The 23,036-nt window shown below is 39.4% G+C and overlaps 2 protein-coding genes across 8 annotated transcripts in view; both read left to right on the forward strand.

Moving 5' to 3' along the window:
* Positions 1-23,036, forward strand: part of LOC125769083 (uncharacterized) — a 447,410-nt gene that overhangs the window by 105,591 nt on the left and 318,783 nt on the right. The gene's annotated exons all lie outside the window — the stretch shown is intronic.
* On the forward strand, positions 1,278-11,237 carry LOC125768945 (uncharacterized protein K02A2.6-like). Its single transcript, XM_049437290.1, has 2 exons — positions 1,278-1,831; positions 9,071-11,237. The coding sequence occupies exon 2, from the start codon at positions 9,242-9,244 to the stop codon at positions 10,901-10,903; it is 1,662 nt and encodes a 553-aa protein (XP_049293247.1). The 5' UTR covers positions 1,278-1,831; positions 9,071-9,241; the 3' UTR covers positions 10,904-11,237.

The raw sequence follows: 23,036 nt of genomic DNA on the forward strand, positions 1-23,036 counted from the left end.
TAATAATGGTGTGCAATTCATATAAAAAACATGAATCCTCAAAATTGACCCCCGCTCAGGCCCGTAGAACGATATTGTGCAGTAATGAAAAAAAAATTAAAGAAAAAGGGGGCAGTAAGTAAAGACATCATACAAATAAAGAATTGGTGGAAATTACTGACCAGAACAGTGACTGAAGCAGCTGTGCGCCGGTTGATGGGCGGTATCCACAGAAAAGTCCGAGAATTTCTTCGTAAAAGCAAAGAATATATTTTTTTATTTTTTATTTAAATATATTACATAAAAACCTATGATTCATACCTATAAAGTATTTCAATTGGATTAATGGTATTAAAGATATACGCAATGCAAAGTGCCCCATTTCTAAGTGAACCAAGCCATATGTATATGTGAAAAAGGAAAAAATACAAATCGCAGGACGAATTTGCGGGAGCAACCAACTTTCTTTTACAACCTTCTCGTTCCTCTTCTGCTTCGCTAATAATCCCCTTTTTAAGCTTGTCAGAGTTCTTTCCGCGCTCCTTCGATACAAGGTGATCCTGTCGTCTTCCCCAATTAACATTTTTTTCGTTTTTACGTATATTCTCACAACTAAAGTCTGAAATAAGGGCTAAAGTCTGAAACAAGACCCCCCCCCACTCACGGTCACTCATCTGCGTGTCAATTTTTCGTACAGGGTGGTTCGGAGACTATGCAATGTGGCCTGAATTTGATTTTTTTTACAATTACTATTAAATTGTAAGGAGGTTTTCGCATAGTGAAAAGTGATTTATTCATCGAGGAACCAAGTTCCATACGCTGTTTGTGAAACCGTAAAATTTTCCTCATTTTTGGCCCCAATTTGCCCCATAGCTCCGCCGGTATCCAAGATATCGCCAAACTTTCTTCTGGCCATGGCTAGATGGCACTTGTGGCTATATTTCGTCCATGCACCACTAATCGCTACCATGTCTGTGGCCGGAGCTATTCGCGAAAGCTCCAACGGATCGCCAATCTTTGACCTGTGGTCGATAGATGGCACCAATTGCTACATTTTCTTCTTCGACGGCCATGCCCTCAGGTGTCTGTGTCTCGAAACATAATTAAAAAACACGCAACCGATTTCGAACCACCCTGCACGAAAAAAAGTCACTCAAATGAGTGCCCGTGAGTGGGGGGAGGGGGGGGGGGTCGTGTTTCAGACTTTAGCCACAAATGTGTCATTAGAACTCCATTTAGGATGCCTTCTTTGGAAGAGATGCTTGCAAGACTTCGGGGTGCTCTTTGGTTCTCATCCATTGATCTTACTAATGCATTTTACCATATCATTTTAGATGAGTCGTGTAGACATCTGACAAATTTCTTTTCCGGAAAAGATACATTCCGATTCAAACGGTTACCCTTTGGTCTATGCAACGCTCCCGACATTTTTCAGGAAGCCTTGCAGACGGTTGTTCTAGCAAATTGTTCTGGCACGGTGAATTATCTTGATGATATTCTCGTATTCGGAAACATGAAAGAAGAACACGACTTTAATCTCGGCGAAGTGTTGTCTCGTTTACGGCAGCATAATGTCCTGTTAAACCCAGCCAAATGTGTTTTTATTAAACAGTCAGTCAAATTTTTGGGATTTCTTCTTTCTCACGACGGTTGGCGAGTGGACGAAGATAAAAGGAAAGCTATAGCTGGATTTCGAAAACCGGGAACTATTCAAGAAGTGAAAAGCTTCTTGGGGCTCATAAATTTTATCGAGAAGTTTACTCCCAGTCGAGCTGAAAAGACGGTAAAGTTGAGGGCACTAGCAAATTCTGATATTTTTTATTGGACACATGACGAAGATTTTGAGTTCGAGGTGTGGTAACCATCCATATAGCTTGTGATATTAAATAACGAATCGTAGTCGTTGAAGTGTAGGCTTCTAATTGATGATCGAATTTATTGTTTTCGCTTATTTATAACCTAACTAAGTGTTGCGCAACATAGCGTCATGTTGCGCCCTGAGCGAGGTGCCTGGAGACAGCGGTGATTGCAATAATCGATACGCAAGCAAAACACCTAGCGTGCGAATTGTCGACTTGCAATTCGGTGTTCATCGGCAACTTGATCGGTCTGCGGCTATAGGTCCATTTAGTGATCGAGTGAAAGTGAACGTGAAATCGCTCTGTGAAATTCTGGCAGATGGAGATTGACATTTCAAAACAAGCGAAATCATTCAGTTAACACAAACAACGTAAACATAGCAAAAGTTTATTTCAATCGTTGGTGATACAATTGATGGAAAATGGAAAATACAGACTTTTTAATACTGTGTTGCAACATTTGCCGCACAACGAATAAAGAACGTTAAACAAATTGAATGAATAAAAAAACGTATAATATTTTCATTATGGGACAGTAAAATAAAAACAAAAGAATATTTAAAAAACAACAAAAGAATATTAAAAAATAAAAACAACAATTAATGTTGAATTAATTATTCATTTTAAAAATAACAATCCCCATCAATTTATTTAAATACTCGTCTGTGAGAATTTAAAAATAATATTTTTCACGGTGAAATCCATTTCAGAATTCCCTGACTATTCTGAAAGTGAAACGGTTCTATTCAAATTATTCGCCGCAGCAAACCGGTAATTGCGAACCGCATCAATCATTTGACAGCTATTCGCTCCATGAAGATTTCCACGGTGATTTCACGGTGAAATTTAATGGTGAGCGGGGAATAACAAGGAAACATATTAAATTCAATATTTGAGTAACTTTAAAAATACCAACATTTGGGGAATTTAATTTCCTATCTTTTGGTGTATAACACATAATATTTGGACAATAATTTTGTGAAATATGTTCAAAAAACAAAATTTCACGTTCACTTTCACTCGATCACTAAATGGACCTTATCGTGAGAACGAGTCGATCGATGCGTCCATCGATCAGCTCGCAGGTCAACGTTTAGAGCAACCGCGTTCAAGGTTGCTTACACCTTCCCCCTTTTGAAAAGGTCTTTTTGTTATCATCTCCAAACACCTTTCTCTTACATTTTTCTAAACCTGTTGTCGTAGCTACTTATCATAAGTATAATTATATTCTAGAGAAACATGAAATATAGAAATGAAAAATAGTAGTTGTATCGGAGGAGAATCGAATACGAATATTAAAAAACCGTTGAATCCTATTTTACCTAATAATATATATATTTATATTTTTACTGGTATCTCGCCCCTCCCTTTTTTTTGTATTCATTATATTATTTTATTAATCTATTTGAATGCACCTTTTGCATTTCATTAGTCAATTTATTTTTGATTGTTGCGTTAGGGTATTCCACCAGGGTAACCTCAAATGGTCCCTCATATACACTATCTAGTTTTCTTCTACTTTCCTTTTTTATCCAAACCGTGTCGCCCTTGGATAGATTTAACGAATTTGCTTCTGCGCTTTGTTTGGTATTGCGGGTCACTTTAGCTCTTTCGAGTGATATCCTAGTGTTCATTATTGCTGATTGTATTTTGAATTTCAGTTCGGTGAAATATGAATCATAGTCATAGATCGGTTCTAGGTTATTGCAGTTTTGTATTGCTTGTGGTATGTTTGCTGGCTTGCCAAATATTAACTCAAAAGGTGAGTAATGATGTGTGGAGTGTGGAGTTGTGTTATAACAGAAAACGTAGTATGGTAACCAACTGTCCCAATCATCTTGTGTTTCATTAACAAATTGTCGTAAATATTCGTTTAAACAACGATGGTTCCTTTCAAGACTTCCCATTGTTTCTGGATGGTATGCGGTGGAGAAGTTTTGTTGAATATTAAGGAGTTTACAAATATCTTTGAATAATTCGTTCTTATACTCTGTCCCTAGATCTGTCTTGATGGTTAAAGGACAGCCATGAATCAGGATACAGTTTTCCACAAATGCTTTTGCTAATGTTTTTGCTTGTTTATCAGGAATGGGAACAACTATTATGAATTTGGATAATTCGCATTGAGCAGTCAAAGCATAACGATTTCCATCAACGGATTTCGTAAATGGTCCGATGGTGTCAATAGATACGACATCAAATGGTTGAACTGGTGTCGTTGTTTTAACAAACGCTTCTTTAGTTTTTTGCGTGTATTTGTTTTGTTTACATTGTGTGCATTTTTTAACATAATTGTTAATAGTTGTTTTCATATTAGGCCAATAATAAGAACTTCTCAATTTTTTTTGAAGTCTTGATGTACCAACGTGTCCTCCCGAAGGGGTATCGTGGTTTTCCGCTATAATTTTGTCAATTTCTTTTTTGCATGTTATAATTTGTGCTGGGGTGTACAATATTATGTCGACAAATTTAAGCACTTGATTACAAATTGTTTTGAACAATTGTTTATCTATCAGGGCAAAAACAATGTTGTTATTTGCCATTGCTAATTGTTTGATTTTCAGGGTTTTGGCCATTTCGTCAATGCTGCGTACATATTCTTTTAAATCAAAACTTTTTAATGCATAAGGAAATTGCGCTTGAGCAAAGGCCTTTTTCACATTTTTTGTCATTATTTTTACGTATAGGTCATTGTTCTGGGTTGTAAACACCAGTTTTGGCATGTTAAATGCATCAATGTTATTGATCGAGTCATACGCCTTGAGGTGATCAATCTCGCTAGGCGCCGACTTCTGGTTTTCCCAGCTTGGTTTTGGTTTCGTCATTGACCTCGTTTGCACTGGGAGGAGGGAAATGTTTGAAAGTTTTTCTGAGTCTATATTAATACGTGATAGAGCGTCAGGCCCGACATTTTCTTTTCCCTTCACGTATTCGATCTCAAAATCGAATTCTTCCAAATCAATTCTAATCCTAGTCAATTTTGACGACGGATCTTTCATTGAGAACAAGTACACTAATGGTCGATGATCGGTTCTTACTGTGAACCGTCTGCCATATAAGTATGGCCGAAAGTACGTTATTGCCCAGTGAATCGCGATTAATTCCTGCTCTATAGTTGACTTATTTCTTTCGCCATTGGTAAAAGTTCTACTTGCATACGCGATTGGTAGGTCAATATTGCCGTGTGGTTGCGATAATACCGCACCACATGCGTTTTTCGACGCATCCGTGCTTAACACGAACCTTTTGTTAAAGTCGGGAAATTGTAGAATTTGTGGCGAAACCAGTTTCTCTTTAAGTGTACGAAACGCTACTTCACATTCGTTACTCCAGACGAAGTTGGCATTCTTTTTTTGTAGGGAGTTAAGTGGTAAAGCTATTTCAGAAAAATATGGTATAAATCTACGATAGTAATTGCAAAATGCAACGAACCTTCGTACGTCGTCGGAATTTTCTGGTGTAGGAAAATTTTTTATGATACTATATTTGGACTTGTCTGGTAGGATACCGTTTTGTGAAATGTGATGGCCTAAATATGTAACTTCAGAACAGAAAAATTTACATTTTTCTGGGTTAAGTTTCAAATTAAACTTCCGAAGTTTTACGAACACCTCCTCTAAATTTTTTAGATGATGTCTTATTGAACATCCTAATACGATGATATCATCTATGTATAGGAATGCGCATTCTGGAGATAGTCCACTCAGTGCTATTGTCATCATCCTTTGGAAACTATTTGGCGAAATATTTAGTCCAAAGGGTAATCGGTTAAATTCAAAATGACCATTATCGGTGGAAAATGCTGTATATTTCTTTGATTTTGTGTCAATTTCAATCTGATGAAAACCTGACATTAAATCAAGCGTGGAAAAAAATTTTGCTCTACCAAGTTGGTCTAAAATGTCGTCAATTCTTGGTAATGGGAACTTGTCTGCCGAAATCTTTTTATTTAGTTGTCTGAAGTCGACAACCAACCGCCATTTTTTTTCATTGGTTGTTGATTTTTTGGGGACCAACAATATTGGAGAATTATAAGGCGATATTGACGGTTGAATTATTTTATCATTCAGCATTTTCTCTACTTGTCGATTAATTTCGGATTTATGTGCCTGGGGGGTTCTGTAGTTTTTAATGTAGGTCGGTACATTATCATTTAAATTTATTACCTGTTTGTAAAAGTTATTGTGCGTGAGGGTATCGCCTTTTAGCGCAAAAATATCATTGTATTTTGCACATAGTTCGGTCAAACCTTGCTGGTAATCACCGGGAATGCGATCTAGTTTCAATTCAGAGAAAAGTTTTGCCTCCCGATTTGTTTTATTAATTGAGTCGAACGTATAGATATCGTAATTTTTAAGGGGAACTAGAGACTTAGGAAATTTTTTGTCAACAAATGCGTAATTTTCTGTTGTATTGATAAATTTTACTATTTTGCAACTATTGTTCATAATAGAATTTGCACAAAAAACTCCTGGGACGATCTCGTCGGAGATTAGCAAATGATCTTCTGTCAATTTGTCTGTATCGACATGCTTTATTACCTCACATCGTGGTGGTAGAATAAATTTGCCTTCGATATTATCTTCAATTGGAATATAAACCTTATCAGAGTTGAAATATCCTGACAGTAACCAAGTGTCATAATTAATTGTGCACCGGTATTTACGCAAGAAATCACGTCCTAATATACCATCGGTTGGAATTGGAAACGTTGAATCCATGACTTGGAATTTATGTTTTATTGTTAAGTTATTTGGAAGAACTATTTCCGTTGAAAGTGATCCTATGGTTTTTACTGGTAACGTATTTATTCCAGTAAAAGATAAAATTTCATCTGTATTGATAATAGATGATAATTGATTTATACTATTGGATTTTACGAGCGAAAGCTCGGCCCCTGTGTCTACTAATAGAGTACATTTGTGGTTGTAGAGTCCTAGTTGCACTTGGATGAAATTTGTACAGCTAGTGTTGATATTGAAACAATTTTTGACAACATCTGGTTGGTTATTGGTTATTGTTGTTCGGGTGTTTGTGACGATTCGGTGCCCCCAACTGTTATTTGCTGGGGGACCTGCCCGTTTTCCGTCTGAGCATAGAGCAGATTGGCTCTACCTTGACTCATAGCTCTTCCTTGGAAATTATTCCACAAACGTCCACGTTGGTTTGAATAACCTCTATTCCTTCCTCTTACATTACGGTCTTCATAGTTGTTGTTGTGATAATTTCGCTGTACATTGGGCCGACGGTAATTATAGCTTCCCCGTCCTCGTCCTCTATTGAACAAACTGAAGACTTGGGCAGGTTGCTCACTCTGTAACTCGTTCACTTTCTGTATTGCCTTTTGTATAGAATCGAAATCATTTGCTTTTAAAATGATTCTGGTTTCTGTGTTGGGTGCAGCGTTAATTAATGCGTCTACTCCCGCTTTGGTTGCCATTTTAGATGCTTGGCCTGGTGGGATTTGGCTGTCAATATACAGCGAAGTGAGCTTTTGAGTAAGGGCCTCTACTTCATTACAGAATTTTTGTTGATCTCCTTTGTTCTTTGTAGATTTTAATTTTGCTACCAAAGATTCTGGAGTTTCCAAACTTTTGCAAGCCTGTTTTACTGCTGTCGCTAAATCCGCAAGATTTTGTGGATTAGATGATAAAGCAAATCGTGCTCTACCATTTAATCTAGTTTTGACGAATTTGATAGCAGTAGCAATGTGCTGCTGCGGAGTTATATCCTGAAGTAGACTGACAGAATCTAAGAACGAATCTAATCCTTCCGGGGAACCATCGTAACTCTGTATTAACGATGTTGCTGTTTTTATGTCAAATGGGGTCTCTGATGGGGGTGACATGGTTACCGTATTACGTTTTTCTATGTATTGCTCTTCTTGTAATTTACGAGAAATAATTTCTTTGATTTGGAAGTTTGTTTCACGGGAAAGTTTAATGAGAAAGTCTAAATGATTTCTAGGTATATCTTTTTCGTTAGTTATTAGTTGTCTTTCAATTTCTTCAAAAAGTTTTATAGAATAATTTAATTTTGCTTCTAGTGTTTCGGGTCGGAATCTCTTATATATCGATTTTTTAAGGTTGTTTAAAATTTTAACGAGTGTTTGAACGTCATCTTCGATTATTTCTAACATTTGTTAATGATTAGTTTAGGGCTCACGTGCAATATTCATAGAAAGGGTCCTTGTTGTGGTTGTCCGATAGTTGAACAGCTGCTTGTCCGTTCATTCCGCCGCGTTGCTATCACAGGGTCAGGTTCAGGGTCTCCTTCACTGGTCACTTTTATACTTTGCTGGATGGCTGGAACCGAAACTGCACTTCAGGGTGTTCTTCACTCGTCACTTTCATCCTTTGCTGGATGGCTTGAACCGGAACTGCACTTCAGGATTTTAGAATAAAAATGTACGGTTGTCTTCTTCACTTGTCACTATCATCTTTTGCTGGATGGCTGGAACCGAAACTGCACTTCAGGGTCTGCGATTCACTATCTCATTAAAAGATTCACTATCTCAGATTTCTCTGAGGTCTGCCACGGTTCTTGCTGCTTTAATAGCTTGACGCTTGCTATTTTCTTTGTACATTCTGTACAAAGTAATTGCCAGATGTATGGCCACTATTGCGAGAATGATTAAAATTTTGTTCTCGTGATCATGGTGCAATTCTTCATGCACATCCAGTTGATTCAGGATTTGCACCTGCGGATCGCCCGAATTTTGTAAAACTTTCGACTGCTTTTTACCCATCGATAATATTGTGTCGATCTTGGGTCTGTAGTGCGTTTTGTGGGGACTCACTAAAGCTAAGTCTCACTAGGGATTGATCCTCTCAACACTGGCCGTTCACTTTATCACTTTTTGTTACACTGTCACGGTCGCCATGTGGTAACCATCCATATAGCTTGTGATATTAAATAACGAATCGTAGTCGTTGAAGTGTAGGCTTCTAATTGATGATCGAATTTATTGTTTTCGCTTATTTATAACCTAACTAAGTGTTGCGCAACATAGCGTCATGTTGCGCCCTGAGCGAGGTGCCTGGAGACAGCGGTGATTGCAATAATCGATACGCAAGCAAAACACCTAGCGTGCGAATTGTCGACTTGCAATTCGGTGTTCATCGGCAACTTGATCGGTCTGCGGCTATCGTGAGAACGAGTCGATCGATGCGTCCATCGATCAGCTCGCAGGTCAACGTTTAGAGCAACCGCGTTCAAGGTTGCTTACAGAGGAGATAAAAAGAATAGCTTTACACTGAATTATCAGGTTAGGATACTTTGATCATAAAGATAGGACCGAATTATTCGTGGGTGCTTCACCGTTTGGTCTAGGAGCAGTGCTTGTACAGTTCGATGAAATCAAAACGCCTAGAATAATAGCGTGCGTTTCAAAGTCCTTGTCGATGGTGGAAAAGGGTTATCCTCACACCCAGAAGGAGGCGTTAGCCATTGTTTGGGCAGTCGAGAGATTTAGTTATTACTTAACTAACATCAACTTTACTATTTGGACTGATTCCGAAGCTAACAAATTCATCTTTGGCAGCCTGTATAGATCTGGAAAGAGATCAATTACTCGTGCGGAAACATGGGCCCTTCGTCTTTTGCCATTTAATTTTCAAATTAAGTGTGTTCCTGGAGATCAGAACATTGCGGATGTATTGTCCCGTCTTATAGATGATTCTCAGGTAGATGAGCCGTTTGACGACGACAACGAAAGGCATATGCTATACGATCTCGACACAACTAATATGAGTATGTCTTGGTCGGATATTCAGCTGGCTTCAGAAGAGGACGAAGAATTAACAGAAGTGCGCTTGTGTATGGAAACTGGCAAATGGCCTCGACATTTGGGCCGTTATGAATGTTTGGTCAAGCAGTTAAGATCCCTCGATGCGCTTGTATTCAAAGATGATCTGGTTGTTTTACCCAAGTCGTTAAGAGAGAGGGCTTTAGCAACAGCACATGAAGGCCACGTTGGCTGCGGGGCTACCAAAAGAATTCTTCGTGATCATTTCTGGTGGCCTAATATGTCCAAAGAGGCCGATAAGTACGTTAGTGGTTGTACGACTTGCCTATCCATTTCTCAAAGAAATCCACCGGTTCCATTAATCAGCCGATCTCTTCCGGAAGGCCCGTGGGAGATACTTCAAATTGATTTCCTTTCTGTACAATGGTGCGGTTCAGGACACTTTTTAGTTTGTGTAGACATCTACTCGCGTTTTTTGAACGTTATCGAGATGAAGCAGATTGATGCAAGTTCAACGAATGCAGCTTTGTGTAAGATTTTTAAAACTTGGGGTTTACCACTTGCTATACAAAGCGATAACGGTCCTCCCTTCAAAAGTAAGGAATTTATACAATTTTGGGAGCAAAAAGGTGTAACGGTGCGTAAATCGATACCGTTAAGTGCACAGTCGAACGGAGCTGTGGAGCGGCAGAATCAGGGCATCATTAAGGCGATATCAGCAGCTAAAATAGAAAAAAAGAATTGGAGTGAAGCTCTGGAGGAATATGTTCACTTGCATAATACTCGTAAACAACATGCGAGGTTGGGCGTTACTCCTTTTGAACTTTTGGCGGGATGGCGTTACAGAGGTACTGTTCCTAGCTTGTGGGATGCAAAAATAGGTATAGAGCGATCAGTTGTGCGAGAAGATGATGCACATGCTAAATTGCTTAGTAAGAATTACGCAGATAAACATCGGGGTGCTAAAGAGAGCAACATTAAAGTAGGTGACAAGGTTGTAGTTTTTATTCCGCAGAAGAAGAAGACTGATCCTTCGTTTTCTAAGGAAACATTCACGATATTAGCTAGAGACGGAGCGAAAGTTGTAATTCGTAGCGAGGATGGAACTCAATTCTCAAGGAATGTGCGAGATGTTAAACTATTACCGTGCCGTGCCGTACCGTACGATCATAGTTTGTCAATAGATGGAAACAGCCAAAACTCCAACACAGTAACGGATCTATCTCCTATGCCGCGTGCAAGTAATAGACTAGGGGAAGAAAGACCTCAACGTCACGCGCGTAAGCCAGCTTGGTTAGAAGATATGGAGCTATATTAATTCTGATAATGGTTTCTTTTGCATTGATTTTCTTTTCTTTCTTTTAATTTTAATAAAATTTGGCATCTGATATTGAACTATAGAAATAATTAAGTATTAAAGAGTAGGCGAAAGGTAGATTGTAGGGATTATAGGATACAGGAAATAAAGACAGAAATAATGAGAAAGAGTAGGAAGGATATAGATGAATTCGGACATGGATATGACGACGGAAAAGGAGAATAAATGGCCAGTTGAGTTAGAACTGTCAGCTGGAAAGCATATACTGTGAATGTGTTATGTGTTAAAGTAATCCGAAATTGTAATTCCCTCCTCCGGTCACTACAGGTATGTATGTATGTATTGTTTAAGTAACACGCTCATGCAGATTGCGTGGAAAAAGGACGAATGATTTGCAGTTACTTCATTGCAGTAAGGTACATTTTTGTCACATCGTATATGATCCGATCGTATCGCAATTAATGGTCAAATTGGACAAAAGTATAAACGATATGCTTTTGGAATTAAGCTACCGCACTAAAAATTATAAACATACAAACAAACACGCTTGCCAACAAATTAAAAACCCCGTTCCAAAGTATGGATAAACGCTAATGTTTTGTACAAAATAGATTCTGATAGCGATCTTTGGTGGATTGCATGCTGTGGATAATATGTGGTTTCATCTCGCCAGGGTACAAAAAAGGACATCATCGTTATAAAACTCACACCCATTTTTGTCGTAATGATTCGTTTTCAACATTAGTATGCATATGTACGTATCGTTTCGAATTGTTGGATAATTTTGCTTTCCCTAACATTATCCCAACAGTACATCCGGTACGTGTATCAGCTGTGTGACATCGCAAATTGTAGGCACAAACGTAACGTACTATCAAAAGGAGGGAACACGGATACGAGGCCAACTTTTGATGTCCCTCCGGTACGTACAGCAATACGCGTTGATTGTATTGTTCATTTGCTAGGGTTTTCTTGTGCGGCCGTGCAGAATAAAGCCAAGAACACATGATGCATACTTGTATGCGGCCACAACTGACAGCCACCGTTTTTCTTGGAATTTCTTTTGTTCTTGGCGAGGCGTCGCTCGTGTAGCTATCGTGTGGGGGGTGTCGCAGACGCAGACATGAACCATGTATCAAAAGAAGTTTCGTTGTGTTTATAATGATGTTCATGGATTCGATGATGGTATCGATTTGTTAATATTGTTCAATAATTATGTTATAAATTATTAGTAAAACAAAATTTAACACATTCAGCACCATTAAATCGGCCCGTTGTTGAATGTGATAAACGGCGCCGCTCCACACGGCAGGACCAGGGATCAAATTCCTTCCGGACCGTTTCCCCGTAGCAAGGACTGATCAGGAATATTCAGCTACGTAGTAAAATAAGTCTCACAAGCCAGAAATGGTCGGCATGACCTCAGAGATCGTTACGCCAAGAAGGAGAAGAAGCACCATTAAATCGTGATTTAAACATTCTTGCGTAGCTAAAATCAAACATTAATATGCATGCAGAATATACAGCAAGATCCCGCAGTACGCAGTAGTTGATAAGTACAGGACTATTCAGTATGTGTATTATTCAAAGTCAACAGTTTACATCTAAATAAATTTTTCCAAACGTTGAATATCGCATTGCTAAAGCAAAAAAATAATTCGAATACATAACGGCTAAAATTTAAAACCAGGAGTTACCCTCCCATTGCTGTGATTCAACTCCCCAACTTATAAAGGTATAAACTCTGGCGATAGCCGAACGTCACCGCGTCGCCGGCAGTGTGACCAGAACTACCGATTTATCTGTATTCCTACCGATTTTTGATTAGCCTACCGATTCACAGACAAGCACCCTGAAATTACCGGTTTTTCAAGAGTCCTACCGGAAATCACAGATTTTTCTTAATATTACTGAAGAAGTCATAAATGTTAAGAATGAATTGTCTACAGACAATCAAAGACTACATATTTATCCAGAGTTTTGGCTCTTTTTGAGGCGCAGAAAACGACAAAATTCACAACAGTTCAACATTTCCATTTTCCCTGCTAACACCACCCCCCTCACACGTATTAGCTAAAGAGAACATGAGCTGAAGAGAATTAGGATCATACCGACAACTACCGATAAATTTTTGGCTTTCCTACCGATAACGAGGAAAACAATCTGGTCACACTGGTCGCCGGCTCGTAACCCAGATCAAGGTCCCTTTAGGAGACCAGGTCGAATATTAGCGAGTTTTGCCAAAATTCTTCTTCAGATATTTTGACATAAGCGGGTGGGGGTCTTAGGTTTACAACACTGGTTTTATGTGTATAGTCAATGTGTCATAATGCATAACAAAATAATGATGGTAAAATATACATATTACTCAAATCATTGGTACGAAATTGTTATTATTTTATCGATGTAAAATTTGTTTGAAGCATGCAAATATTTAAACATGGATTTTAACTTCTCTCTATCTCTCTTTTTGCCTTAACGTCCTCTAAGGCCAGCCAGCCATTTCTGACTTATTACACTTATTTTTACCATGTAGTCGGATAATCAGTCCTTGCTACGTTTCGGATTAGATGTAAACTTATTTTACTTTACTTGATGCATGCACAGGGGGTGCAGTAGAAAGCTTCTTTTCCAGATGGGGTGTTACGCTATACCTGAAGATGTGATATGCGTTTTCTTTTTTATGCTGTATATGGCATTTATAGGTATACATGTTTGGAGCTTTCAAGAATAACTTTAACAAGATCAACCATATCGAACGTACCCTCCAGCCACCTTATCCCTTCAACATTTTTACCTAAAATGAAAATAGCGTTGCAATTTAAACAGTCAGTGTATCTTTGCTTAGGTATTTGGTATGCTGTCAAACGCCCCCACCCTTGTCAACCGATGTTTTCTTGTTTTACGTCTTCTTGAATGTCAAAATGCTCTACATTCCACCACCTGGTCTTTTTAAATAGCCTTGACCCAGATACAGGCGTCCCCCGAGTTACGACCCCCTCGAGATACGACGATTCGCAGATACGACGATTTTGATCTTGACAGTTGACAGTTGTTATTTTGTTCAAATTGTCAGTTTTTTTAATTTTCACCGGCAACCGTTAAAAAATCATGGTCTTTACTGAATTTAAAAATTAAATTGTTGGAATAAACTTATACATTCTTGATAAATATTTTAAGGAACTATTGAAAAGATCTTTTAATATACTATTCAAAACGATTTCTAGATTATTTTTGCCTCTAAAATATTTAAATAAAGCTTTCGACTCTCTACGTATGGTTATAAACAATGTATTCTCGACTTACGACGATTTCGACTTACGCCTTGCTTCGGGCTCTTTTTTCGGTCCCAAATACAGTCGTAACTCGGGGGACGCCTGTATATGGGTTACGAGCCGGCGACGAGAAAATCAAAAAAAAAATTTAGCTGTCAGTTGTCGCCGCATACAAGTCTGTTCCGTCTGTTCTTGGCTTTAGAGATATTTTTGTCATGGCGCTTTATGGGTCGGTTGAAAGTGGTACAGCTGTGATTATTTTCTTATTTTCAGTGAATATAATATCAATAAAGATGCAGTTAAGGGTATTTTAGTTAAGTTAACGTATTAACAGTGATAATATCAGTTTTGATTCACGTGAATAGTGCGGGATGGGACTGTATAATGTAAGTTTACAGGGTCAATGCTCGAAAGCGGTTCCGTTTAGTGAAGTGTGATAGTGTTGAGTGGTGTTGGCAAAATTGTAATCACTGGATGACTGAACATAGTGAATAGTATGTTCCTCGTTGTATAACCGTAAGTTACTCCCAATATGCCTAATGTGTGAACATTTATATTACAGGGTTTATCAGGCCATACAACAAGCTTTAGAATGACATAAACAACACAGAATTCTTTATAAACAACCTTTTCAGACTTTAAAACACATTACATCGTTTTAGCTACACTGTTTCAATAGATAAAACAACTTGAACATTTGTTTTGAAACATGTCAGATTTGCCAAAGTTTCTATACCTATACGATGCACATAAATATATGATGCAAAATAAACAGAGTCGTACAAGTTTATTTCTTTTATCTTCCGATAAATAATTAATCGAAAAAAATCGAAATGTAATTTGGTTATTGCCCGCACAATTCTTCGGTTCACAGTTCAAACTTCGATGTGCATCATATAGGTATAGAAACCTTGGCAAATCTGACATATTTCAAAACAAATGTTCAAGTTGTTTTATCTATTGAAACAGTGTAGCTAAAACGATGTAATGTGTTTTAAAGTCTGAAAAGGTTGTTTATAAAGAATTCTGTGTTGTTTATGTCATTCTAAAGCTTGTTGTATGGCCTGATAAACCCTGTATCTCCTTGCGCAGTTATGCCTCGTGCGGCGTCAGTACACGAACACACGCACAGAAGTTCTTGACTGCAAAGTCTAGAATGCTTTTTGTATCGCATATCGTCTTTTGTGTTGTGTCGAGTGCGTATTTGAAGTAGTTCTGTATCGTGGTGTTGGTGTTTCAGCTACGGTGTGCATCTGTGGTACAAAATGTCCATATATTCTGCTGTTCTGCTTGTGAATTGCTTTAGTTGTGTGTGTAGTATCGCTTTCGTAGAATTCAAGAATGAAAAGGTTAGCGGATGTTACGCATGGACTGTTGCCATGATACTAACTGTTGTACACATTTGCATTGCGTTCTAGAGCCTAAAATATCATCGAAATTTTTTCACGTCTTACAAAATTGAATTTATTAAATGTGTTTAAAGAATCATACAATGTGTAGATATGAGATGCGTTTGTAGTTATATTAACCCCTTCACAGTCTCGATTAAAAAAAAAAACGGTTAAAAAATTGTCACCTATTTTTTTAGTTTTTATTAAAGATTTCGCTCTTACATTTAAAAAAATCGTTTACGCGATTTTTTCTCTTTTTTAATTTTTTTAAAACCCCAAAGCTCACTATATGATATCAGCTTATATCGCAATGGATTTCTTGCAAGTAAGAGAGAAAGAGAGAATAAGAGAGAAATAGAGAGAGAAAGAGAGAGAGAGAGAAAGAGAGATTGAAAAGAAAATTCTGTTTGTGTTTATTTTAAATCATTCCATTTTTTATTATTTAACTGTCAGTGTAATTTTCTTTTGTATGGTAAACTTCAAAACATTCGATACATAAGCCCACATTGCAGTCCGCACAATAGTACCTGGTCTCCTTTCGGTTTCTTTTTCCATTTGCGTTCCTACGAGAACAACACACCATGCACTCTCGAGTTGGTCTAGGTCTTGTTTCTGTACCGGGGATAATTTTTAAAAAATGTCTTCCAACTAGTCGAAGCGATGGCGAAGACGTTGACCCCTGGCTTACCCGGATAATTCCATATTTGTTAAGAATTTATTGAACCAAATCTAGTCGGAATTGTGGATGAGTTTTTGTGCCATCTTGTTTTGTATAGACGATGTACGAATTCCAGATTGTTTGATCCATAATATGAAAGAATAATTTTAAATAATATTTTTTTCCCCGTTTTTGATGACTGCATAGTTAGTCAAATTTTGATCCACTTTATCCACTCCTCCCATGGTGTAGCTGTAATCTTTTACAATTTCCGGAATTTGCTTATGACTGCCATTTTGCAAAACTTCGACCATCCTATTGTTATGTATAGTTGACAGCATTGTTACATCCTTCTTGTCTTTCCATTTGAGAACGCAAATTTTTCTTTTGCGGTAAGCGACAACTTCACCTTTTTCAATATTTGTTGTTGAAGTTCTTTTGGTACTCCTTATTGGTTCAATCGCATTGTTCCAATCAGGTCAGTCTTATGTTGCAATCAAATTTCAGCTAGCCTTGGAGATGTGTAAAAATTGTCAGTAGTTAGACAATGTCCTTTGTTCAATATGGGTTTCATAAGTTTCAGTACTACCTGTACACCCATTCGTTCTTGTATGTATTCCGCTGTATTTTCTGTATCTATAACTGTGCCTTTTCCGGTGTACACAATAAAGGACCAAATATATCCTGATGCTGATTCACATAACATGTACGATTTGATGCCAAATCCAGCTCTTTTTAGTGGTAGATACTGAGACCAACTCAATCTACCTTTGTAAAGCATGAGGCTTTCGTCGATGGTGATGTCTCGCTCAAGCGTAATAGCCGTAGAAAATTTGTGATTCGTATGTTGCACAATTGGCCATAGTTTATGGAGTTTCGGTTGTGGGTGACTATTTGCATTATACGTTGCATTATCAATAAAATGAATGCATCTCTTCAGTATGGAATAACGTATGTAGGATATGTTTTTTGAAAAGAACGGTGTTGATATCATGTCCATCTTTGACCAGTTAATATCAACAGCGGGTTTTCGAACAATACCTTGAAGAATCTGTACAAAAAAAAATACAAACATTTCAGCAGTATCGGGTGATTCCCACTATCTTAATCGAGATGACTTTCGTAGTGTTGCATTTTGGCATTGCTAAGCGTAGCGATTCGTTTCCGTTGTTATCAAATCCATGATGTTTTTATCCCAGAAGAATTCAAATATTTCTAAAATAAAATTATACATCAAATAATCTCGTTATCCTGGGCGGCGGCCCGGTGGTACATGTGACAAACGGCGCCAGTCCACACGGCAGGACTGGGTTCAAATCCCATCCGGACCGTCCCCCCGTAGCATGGACTGACTATCCTGCTATGTGGTAAAATAAGTCTTGATACGGCCAGGCCGTTCTAACCGAGTAAAAAAAAATAGTTCAATTATCAGTGTGAGAGTACATTCCTACTGTACAGAGTGTGTGTGACGTCACGATGGCCTCTTGGGAAGTCGTACGCTCGCAAGCAGAGCAACGTGCCGCTCGCAAAAGGAAGCGGCAAGGAAGAGCTGCCAGTGTAACGGCTGAAACGACGCCTACCGAGAGTGGGCAAAAACGTGTTAAAACACAATCGAATGCTGCTTCTTCGACGGCAGCACCTACTAATTCAATCAAAGTAACAGCGACGTCGGGCAAAATTCCGCAGCATCCGCAAAGACTTGGAAATGCCTCTCGCTTGTTCGAACTGTCAACACGCACTTTTCCAACGCTCCGTGTTTGGACGGTTGTTCCTAATATTTATCGCGGTTTTCTCATCGTTTTAAGCGTGTGCAGCTTACTACTCACTCTGCTTACTTGGTTTATCGCTACATTCAGTGTTTTTGGTGTAAATTCATCGTGTGGCTTCTATTTGATCGGCTTTTGTTAAGAAGCGCCTATCTTCGGACATTGGTCAGCCATTGGAGAGATCACGGTGACAGTGTTTATCGTGTACGAGAGCAGCGGCGCCTGAGGACCCATCATATATGTGCGATGGTTTTTGTAAGCGTTGGTCCCACCGTTCGTGCCTGGGTGTGAGTAGCGCCGTATTCAAGGTGCTAACCAAAGGAAACTCGCAGTTCCTCTGGTTGTGTTCCAGCTGTGCTGAGCTACGTTGCAGCGGTCGCTCTGTTGTGATAGCGGAATTGAGTGCTGCACTGACGGATCTCAGAACTCAGCTTACGGAAGAGTTTGAGTCACGGTTAACTGCTGCATCGGAGAGAATCAAAGATACTGTGCTTGGATCACTCTCGCATCTCACCAACGTTCGTTACCCTCCCTATGCCTCATCATCAACCATCACGCGGACTGCCCTAGCCACAAACACCTCTGCACCAACCACTCACACACCTCCTGTTGATGGCACTAATCCAGCGAAACGCCGGCTGATTGACCGCTCTCCACCGTCTAATGTGATGTCGCCCCCGCACCCACTACTTACCGGCACTGCCTCGATTAAATCTGCATCTCACGTCGCACTATTGCCCGACTATTGTCGGCGCACTAGTGCCGACCACTGCCTACGGTACAGGAAGTACAGGCAATTGTTAAGGAGCAACCCGGTGTGGATGATGTCATTGCTAAGAAGCTGGTACCGGCCAATCGGGATCTCAGCACTCTGACCTTTTCTTCGTTTAAGGTCGGCTTGTCGCTTGAGCTTCGCGAGCGAGCGCTGTCTCGTTCCTCGTGGCCCGAGGGTACAGTGTTCAAGGAGTTTTCGGAGCGATGCACAAATAATTTCACTACACTTTCTCCGTCCGAGGATCGCCTCGTTAAGATTGCCGGTGCACCACACGCGGTCGGGGATCAACTGGAAGGCATGGCTCAGCCTAACGATCCTAGCACGACTACATTCAGTTCCAGATTAACTCATAATATCAACACCAACACAACAGTCAGCTGCGTTAACCAATTACACACCTCACCATCCAGTGATGACACCACGAGTTCATCGTCTCCAATACCACCCCAGTTATTGCAATAACAACAACTGTAACCGGCTCCAGTTCATCCGCTGCTCCATCCGCTACCTCATCGATGTCATTTTATTACCAAAACATGCGCAGCATTAGATCTAAGCTCACCGATCTTCGAGTTGCTCTCATCGATTCCTGCTATGACGTCATCATTATTACCGAAACCTGGTTGGATGAATCCGTTGCGGCTTCCGAGTTGGTGGACGATAGTTTTTTTGTGTATCGATGTGACCGTTCAACCGACACTAGCGTTGCTGCCCGTGAAGGTGGCGTTCTAATTGCGTGCAAGTCGAAGTTCATCACGACCCACATACCCGTACGTAACTCTTCGCTGGAACTTGTCTGGATTTGTATCCAGCTAAAGGACCTTCGCCTCTTCATCGGTGTTGTATACATCCCCCCGGGAATGAGCAATAACACAATATTACTCGACTCGCTGTTCAGCTCCATCGATGCGGTTCATCGCCGATTAAAAACTAACGATATCCTGCTGCTTTTTGGTGACTTCAATCATCCAACCATATCCTGGTCTGCGTCTGATGCCTTCTACGTTCCCTCCTTCTCTTCCTCATCGTCCTATTTTATTGACGGAATGCTTGAATTTAGTCTTAAGCAATTGTCAAGAGTAAAGAACTCCCTTGATAGGCAGCTAGATTTAGTTTTCTGTAACATCACAGCTCTTTCTTCGGTATCGCCCGTCACTTGCGCTCCCTTTCATCTCCGTAAGTTAGATAGCTACCACCCTGCTCTTGAGTTAATGGTCTGCATCCCTTCCTGTTTCCATTCCATCTCCCGTACACCCAACAGATGTCGCGGTTTAAATTTCCGCAGACTGGACTCTGCAAAATTGACAACCCTATTGATTGCCTTTGACTGGTCTTTTTTAGACTCTAATGATTCTATTGAGTCCATCACTGCGCAATTCGGTAGGATTGTCAATACTGCTCTCCCTTTATGTTGTCCACCCTCCTTCACCCCCCCGTCTCCACCTTGGGCCGATTCCACCCTTCGAGCTCTTCGAAGGGATAGGGGACGCGCACTTCGCCGCCTGCGGCGTTCGCCCTCCCACTTTCACCGCTGTGTCTTCAAATATGCAGCATCGGCCTATCGCATTTACAATCGAGCAAGATATTCCCTCTACCTTAATAGACTCCAAATCCGCTTTCATTCAGATCCCAAATCCTTTTGGACGTTTATAAAACATCGTCGCAATTCCCCATCCCTTCCTCCTGTCATGTCTCTCGGGGATGTCTCTGCTGATAACAGTACCGACGTTTGTGCCCTATTTGCAGAGCATTTCTCCAGCAATTTCTCTACTCCAGCGAATGGCCAGCCTTCACGCTACACACCTAGCTTCCCCATCGCGCATCAGTCTGATCTTGTTGTGTCTGCGCTTATTGATGACGTCGCGGTTCTCAATGCGATTGTCAAGCTAAAATTATCCTTTTCCCCTGGACCTGATGGTATCCCTGCTGTAGTGTTAAAAAAATGTAGTTCTGTGTTTGTCCCTTTACTTGTAAAATTATTCCGTCTTTCCCATCGTTCGTCTACATTCCCCTCGGTATGGAAACAAGCATGGCTTGTCCCTATCCTAAAAAAGGGAAATGCGTCTGTTGTTTCAAATTACCGCGGTGTTGCATTGTTATGTGCAATCGCGAAAGTGTTTGAATCTGCCATTCATCAATGTATCCTTAACTTTTCCCGTAGATTAATTATCCCTCAGTAGCATGGTTTTGTCCCGCATCGTTCTATCTCTTCAAACCTCATGTGCTTTCTGTCGTTTGTCACGACCTACCTTGAACTGGCTCCTCAAGTGGACACTATTTACACGGATTTTAAATCCGCATTCGACCGTATTCCGCATGCGTCACTGATTAAGAAACTGTACAGTCTTGGAATCAATAATACAATTGTTTCATGGGTACAGTCCTTTCTCTGTGATCGTGTATACCGTGTCAAATTAAAATCTACCTTTTCTGTGTCTTTTTGTTCTGGGGCTGGGGTACCCCAAGGTAGTGTGTTGAGCCCATTACTGTTTGTCCTGTTTATGAACGACGTGATCTCCGTTCTTCCCCATGATTCGTTTTTATGTTATGCCGACGATTTGAAAAAAAATTTCCCGATCTCGTCGGCAGTAGATTGTGCTTCCCTTCAAACCATGCTGGACCGTTTTTCCTCTTGGTGTACACGTAATTCTCTGTCCCTTTGTCCTGATAAGTGTAAAATTATCTCTTTCTCCCGTTTCCGCTCTCCTTTAATATACTCGTATGTCCTCGATCAGGTCCAGGTCTCCCGTGTCGGTGTAATCAACGACTTGGGTGTTTGGCTTGACTCTAGTCCCACCATGAGACCTCATATCGATTCCGTGCTGTGCAGGGCTTGGAGAACGTTCTGCATCATAAAGCGCATTGCTCGAGATTTTTCTGATCCGTTGTGTCTGAAGGCACTGCACAGTGGGCAACGGCCATACAAATGCCGGGATGAAAATCAATTATATGAGCCATGGTGGATATTTTCTTCAAACATGTTTGATATAACTAAAAAATGTGTGATTACATAATTTTTCATTATTTTTCTCAAATAATAGTTTTCAATAATGAGTAAAAGTAGGTACTAGTAGGCTTGACAGAAGCTAGTGGAGTTTGACTTCAATTAAGGAGCAAAAAATTGAACAAATAAGGAACAAATTATGACGAGGATGTACTAGGTTTTAAACTTGAGAAAAACATAATTAATTATTAAAAAGTAACTAAATAAGTAATATTTAGTAAATTTTACGTATAATAATGAATAATCAATCAAAATCTTTTCGTTTAGAGAGCGACGCCGCTATCATATCACGAATTACGGTCTTTCGAGAAAAATTTAAATATTTTTCGCGGTCGCACATGGTTGCAACCAATTAAATCAAAAATATATAGTAAAAATGGTGGCCTTTCATATGATATATGACACAAGAGTCATCTCGAGTCCAAACATAATTTTTTTCATTGTTTAATACATCATTTCTGAGAACAGCAAGACCTTCTTTTGGTTTTTGGTAATTTTTGAAACGAAAAATACTATATTATCAAAACAATGCATACAAATGAAAAGTACACTGTGGTGCAAAATTGATCGGACAAGAACAAAAGTTTAGTAAATTAGGTATAAAATGCATGAAACAAATGTATTTTCAATATTTTTTCAATTAGGTTTTCTTTGTTAAGATTAGATCTTAGTAAAGTAAACTTAAAATAACATCTAACATTGCATGAAAAAATTTCCTAAGACAAAATATACAACATAGTTCAAATTCAATGTGCGAAAATGATCGGACAAGATGCAAAGATAACATTTTTCTATTTAATAGTTCATTCAATCAATTGTTTTAGTAATGTGTATGTCCTCCTTTGTACTTAATAACCTCTGCCAAGCGTTTTGGCATGGATTCGACCAAGTTGTTAGTTGTTTCTGGACGTAGACAGCTCCACACAGCTTCGATCTCCTGCATCAATTGTTTTCTGTTGGGGATATGCTTCTTTTGCAGTTCTCGTCCAATTTCATCCCAAAGATGCTCGATCGGGTTTAAATCTGGGCTTTGGGGAGGGTGATTTAGCACAGTTATATATTTTTCGGCCAAATACTCCGTCACAAGCTTCGACTTATGCTTGGGGTCATTGTCGTGCATAAACACAAAGTTGCTCCCCAGCCGATATTTCCTGGTAGATTTTGAGATATTTCGTTCCAGAATATCTCTGTAGTCTTCTTTGAACATAATCCCTTCAATGAACTCCATGGTAGCCACTCCAGCATAGAACATTCCACCCCATAC

This window comes from Anopheles funestus, chromosome X (assembly GCF_943734845.2).
Source record: "Anopheles funestus chromosome X, idAnoFuneDA-416_04, whole genome shotgun sequence".
Taxonomy (NCBI): domain Eukaryota; kingdom Metazoa; phylum Arthropoda; class Insecta; order Diptera; family Culicidae; genus Anopheles; species Anopheles funestus.